The following is a 5,606-nucleotide window of genomic DNA, read 5'->3' as shown; positions in this document are numbered from 1 at the left end:
AATGAATGTAATTACACGCAACGATAAGCTAGACAGTAGCCATTTTCATTATTATAACTTTCTCATAACTTCACATCGCTTTTGCTTTCAATAACAACAAGGAACATTTTTACTATCACAAAATTGATTCGCACAAAGCAGAACCCCGCGAATTTTGAAAATACTACGAAACTACATTTATAAAACTACAAAACAAAAATTAACAGACTTATGAACGATTTTATAATAAAAAATATTTCACTGTGAAAATATATATAATATAATTAAATAATAAACTATTTCACAAGCATTTAACTATGAAATTCTGATTAAAAACTCAAACTCAAAATTTTAGTAAGTTTTGAAAGTAATTATTTATGATATAAAAAATTAAAACTGAGACTTTGAAAAATTCAAATATAATCAAAATAATAGTTTGTGATAGTTTTTGGTTACATTATCATAATCTAATAATTATTTTGACATAATACATAATATATAATACAAATAATAAAGTAATGATTACAACTTATATTGTGTAACAGTATATTTGTGCTTATACATTTGAGCTTAAAACTGAAACAGCAGGTATTTGAAAATTTTTCAAATACAGAAACAAATACTTATTGATAATACATTAGACTATAATGGTTTAATAAATATTAATTTATGCATCTTTGGATAAAATACCTCTTAAGGTATTTCAGGTAATATTTCATTGCGAGTTTCCTAATACTTTTAAAAATTATGAATATATATTATTCAATTGCTGTGTGCATCTAATAAAAGTTGCTCTGCGAGGGAGCTCTTGAAGCTTAGCTGCTCCAGTATATGTACAGGCACTTCTTAACCCCCCAAGCATATCTAAAATCGTGGATTCTACATCACCTTTGTATGGAATTTCAACAGTTTTGCCTTCAGAACTTCGATACTCTGCAACACCACCTTAAAATGTATAATACAAATGTTACTATTATTTTTAAAACATATTCATCCTTATAGCAAAACTTACCAGCATGTTTTTCCATAGCAGTTGCAGAGCTCATTCCATAGAATAGCTTGTATTTTTTTCCATTTTTCTCCAAAGTATCACCTCCGCATTGATCATGCCCGGCAAACATACCTCCAGCCATAACAAAATCTGCTCCTGCACCAAAAGCTTTTGCTAAATCACCAGGACAAGTGCAACCTCCATCCTAAGAAAACAACATTTTTGGAATATAATTTCATGAAAATGTATAACATGAAACTTACTGAAATGATATGGCCTTTCAAGCCATGTGCTGCATCAGCACATTCAATAACAGCAGATAATTGTGGGTAACCCACACCTGTTTTCAGCCTTGTTGTGCAAACCGAACCCGGTCCAATACCAACCTAGAAACAATTGCATGCAAATGAAAACTCTAAAATGTAAAATAAGCCAACAAAATGTGAGTAATTTCTATGGAATTTATAAATGCTTTATGTATTATTATATTAACTGCACCTTTATTATATCTGCTCCAGAAAGTAAAAGCTCTTCCACCATTTCTCCAGTAACAACATTACCTGCCTAAATGATAAATTGCAGAATTAAATTTATAAATTAAAAAAATGTTGCAACTTATAATGACTTACAATGATAGTATGATTAGGAAATGCAGCTCGAACTTTTCTCACATATTCAACAAAATGCTGTGAGTACCCATTAGCAACATCTAAACAAATAAATGTAACGCCTGGTATTTCATTTAATATATCAGATAATCTTTCAAAATCGCCTTGTCCTGTTCCAGAACTTGCAGCTAAATCAAATTTAACAAAATCATTAATAACATCAATTATTTTAATTCAATTTTATTATCTATTTATTACTGCAAAGTTTATTCATTGTAAAATTTTGATAAATATAAAATAACAAAATATTTAATAGTTCGGATTAAATGAAACATTGAAAACTGTTTAATGTTCAAAATAATTGCATCAATTATAATTAAAATATATATATATAATTATAATACAAAATTCACTACCTACCAACAAATTGTAATACATTTGGATTTTCTTTAGCAAAATTCCTCCAGTCTTCAAGCGAATAATACTTGTGTATTGTTGTAAATAATCCATGCTGTAATTTTTTTATTATTTTAAAATGTGGCTGAATTTATTAGAAATATAAAATAATGATAAATGTAATATGATAAATAAATAAATAATAAATATATATATATATATATATATATATATATATATATATATATTTATAGGTTGATATGGGTCTGATTTATGATTAAAACAAACCTGGTGAATATCCTTACTTTTGCTAAAGCTGAAGCCATTGCAAATGTTCCTACTGTATCCATATTACTAGCCATAACTGGAATTCCATTGTATTTTTGTTTTGAATTTCTGAAAGTTATTTCCCGGTAAAGATTTACCTGAAAAAAATATAAATTTAGGTATCATAAAAACATAATTTTTATTTTAATTTAATTCATAAATGCACATTATGTTACATAAGATCAACTGACTTACTTCGCTCCGACTTTTTAAGGTACTTCTTTTTGGACGTAATAACACATCTTTAAAATCTAGTTTCACTTCATTAATTATATTAGGCATTTTTCTTATTTATAATTATAAGGCTAAGTAAGTAATATGCATAACAAAATTATACTAAAAAGTTGAATTCCCCTTCGATCAGCTGCTTGTAGGAACTGACAGCTGCGATTTTTTTTTTATTTATAGATACGCCGAAGCCCGTTGTGCTTGTATGAGTATGAGTTTATCAGCACACCGCGCAAATCCACGCAAAAATATTTGTTTATTTAAAAATAATACATACACAATACATTTAGTAGGTCGAAATCAATGCTTTTTCACGAGCTTGTTTAAAAATATATGCATTTATACAATTGGTTAAACTATTTTAATATATAAAATATATAAACACACGTTCATTTAATATATATTCGTATCCGCATCAAATTATATATTTATTTAACCACTAACTTTTTTTTGTTTCTATAACATATTTTTAATATCTTAATAAAAGCTACATTTTCAAAAATATTTGTTCTTTAATATTTTACATATGAAACCTTTGCTTAAATACAGAAAATTGAATAAATATATTTGTATTCTATAAGTATATTCATATAGTGAATTATTAAGTCTCAATTATTACTTTAATATGAACATAAATAAATAAAAAGCAAATTCAAGGTGTAAGCAGATTGATACTTTCATATAAAAGCTATATTTGATAATAACATTTCTTACGACTAAAAAGTCATAAGTCTCATAATTAAAATCATTAAACATTCATTGATCAAGATATTATGAATACTGTTTTGCTAATGAATAATTGGTTAAATATAAAAATAATTAAATTAATTATAACTAATATTATGAACTTTTGATAAGCAAAAATAAAATACCTTAGAGATAAACAATGATAAAATACTTGTTTAATAATAAGCATATCTATTGATTTCTTGACTTTTTTTTGGTACATCCACTTTCAATTCAAAAATAACTTCTATAAATAATATCTGGCATTGTGTTCACAAATACTCTTTTTTATAAAACATTGCAATCATAGGCCACCAGATCTTTAACAATTAATGAATTTGTTTTAAAATGTAAAATCACTTATTAGTAGGTGAATAAGGTCCAACAATATTTGTCCATTGTTCAACTGCACTAAATTGTTTATTTAAATCACTAGAAATTGATGTATCTGATAATTTTACTTTAATTTTTTTCCCTGGGCTAGGCCAACATTCTCGTTCTATTTCTGGATATAGAGATACAGCATGTTTCCACTGATAAATATGTGGATATTCATCTGAATTTATATCACAATCTTCTAAAGCTTGGTAAACATATAAATCCAATTTTGTAGGCTCCATCCCTTCTATAAATGCTGCAAATTTGTCATCTGGAAGATCAAACATTTCATCTTCACTACTGACATGTTCCAAATTAGATTCATCTAAAATTAATGATGGACTGGATGGAGGTGTTACGAAAACATCATCATCACTGTCCTGCTCACTATCAGATAAGTTTTTTGTATTATCAGTTTTGGTAAATAATCTTCTTGCTATGTTTTCCATCCTAGGCAATGAAAAATCAAATGATGATTCTCTACTAAAATGATTACGCCGTGTTAAATGATTCCTTGGTTTTGGTTGTGTTTTATTTATCCAAGTACAGCCACATTCAGAAGCGTTAGACCATACTTCTATGCAATTTGCTTCTGTATTTGCTTTCAACATTTTATTGTCGTGGACTAAGTAAGATAATATATGTGATAAAATGCAAATAAGATCTCTACTTTCTCCTTTAACACTTTTCTTTTTCCTGCGAATATGTAATTCATTTTGAGTATCCACAGAGTCAAATCTTTTGTATGGATTCTCAATTAATGTATTGATAATTTTTCGGATTGTGTTCAATTCTAATTTGTTTTCCAGTTCTTTATTTGAGATATTTTCTGTTACCAGTTTAGCAATTCTTGAATGAACTAAATGAAAATTAACAGAAACAAACCGAACATCGTCAGAAAAACTTTTAATTGTGCTCTGCAAATGTTTGATTTCTGTAATTAAGGATGCCATTATCAGAGCATGACCTAATTCAATATTAAGTAAAAAAGTTGACATTCGTTTAGCAAATACTTGGCAACTCTTTTCAACACATAAAAATGGATTTAAACCCGGATTATTTATGCTATTATAAAATCATGTTCAAAATCTGTCAGCTGATTACTATTGTTCATAATGAAACCGCTATGATCATTTATGCTTGATTTAGAATTAATTTGGCAATTTTCAAAAGCTAAACATAAATCTGTTATTGGACTTACACAATCATTTGATATATTGTCTTGTGCACAAAAATTTTCTGTGAACTCTAATGAAACAGATCGAAGTGATTTTTCATATGAATTATTATTTAGAGAATATTCCTTTTGTATTCTTTGTTTCAAATAATTTTCCAATAATTTTAAACCTTTTTGGCATTCAAAATTAGTAAATGTTCCTAAAAATGGCCAAAATTCAAGCCAACCAGTAACTTTTTCTCTAGCAATTTTCCGGCCAAGTCTTTCCAGACCTTTATCTAAATCAAGCAAATGATTATGGTGTTCCTTAATTGGTGAACCTTTAATGGGTGATATTTGTCCTTTAGAGGGGCTCATCAACAAATTCTGCTGTTTGAAACGAACTAAAGGTGATTTGCAAGATGCACCAAAATTAATCTTTTTTGGAGTGCTGCTGGCAGTATTTTCAACCAAATTATCTGAATCTTTTGATTGCTCAAAAGATGAATCATTTTCATCAATTACTGACAAATCTGCAGATTGATTTCCATGATTATTAGTTATATAAGAATTTTTCCATTTTTTTGAAAACTCATCAGCATCTTTCTTACTCATAGGCCCAGCAAAAGCCTGAATTTCAATCTTTGGAGATAAAATATTAGTGTTGAGTACTAGAGGTTTCTTAGGTGAGAAAGGTTCACCAATTTTTGGCTGTGTACTTTTATCTTCAGATCTTAATACTGGTATATAATACTGTTCATTTAATAACACTTTAATTTTGTTCATAATATATTCATCCTTTTCTGTTCTATGACAT

At 27.6% G+C, this 5,606-nt stretch overlaps 2 protein-coding genes across 2 annotated transcripts in view; both read right to left on the bottom strand.

The window, feature by feature from the left end:
- Positions 1–546: 546 nt before the first annotated feature.
- On the bottom strand, positions 547–2,747 carry LOC113370439 (GMP reductase 1-like). The gene is made up of 8 exons (XM_026611104.1): positions 2,497–2,747; positions 2,280–2,399; positions 1,999–2,089; positions 1,600–1,766; positions 1,469–1,534; positions 1,234–1,356; positions 992–1,175; positions 547–924 (listed from the first exon to the last, which is right to left on the bottom strand). Exons 1-8 carry the CDS (start codon positions 2,581–2,583, stop codon positions 725–727), a joined length of 1,038 nt encoding a protein of 345 aa, XP_026466889.1. The 5' UTR covers positions 2,584–2,747; the 3' UTR covers positions 547–724.
- Positions 2,748–3,472: 725 nt separating this feature from the next.
- Positions 3,473–5,606, bottom strand: part of LOC113370823 — a 6,012-nt gene continuing 3,878 nt past the window's right edge. The window contains exons 2-3 of the mRNA XM_026611507.1: positions 4,731–5,597; positions 3,473–4,698 (exon numbers count right to left, since the gene is read on the bottom strand). Of these exons, the coding sequence (XP_026467292.1) occupies positions 3,612–4,698; positions 4,731–5,597 (1,954 nt within the window). The 3' untranslated portion in view covers positions 3,473–3,611. The remainder of the gene's footprint in view (positions 4,699–4,730; positions 5,598–5,606) is intronic.

The sequence above is a fragment of the Ctenocephalides felis genome, unplaced genomic scaffold (genome assembly GCF_003426905.1).
Source record: "Ctenocephalides felis isolate EL2017-DRISC unplaced genomic scaffold, ASM342690v1 CF-g0.4_SCAFFOLD_01492, whole genome shotgun sequence".
Taxonomy (NCBI): domain Eukaryota; kingdom Metazoa; phylum Arthropoda; class Insecta; order Siphonaptera; family Pulicidae; genus Ctenocephalides; species Ctenocephalides felis.
Note: the sequence above shows the minus strand (reverse complement) of the source record. Positions and strands in the feature narration are given on the sequence as shown.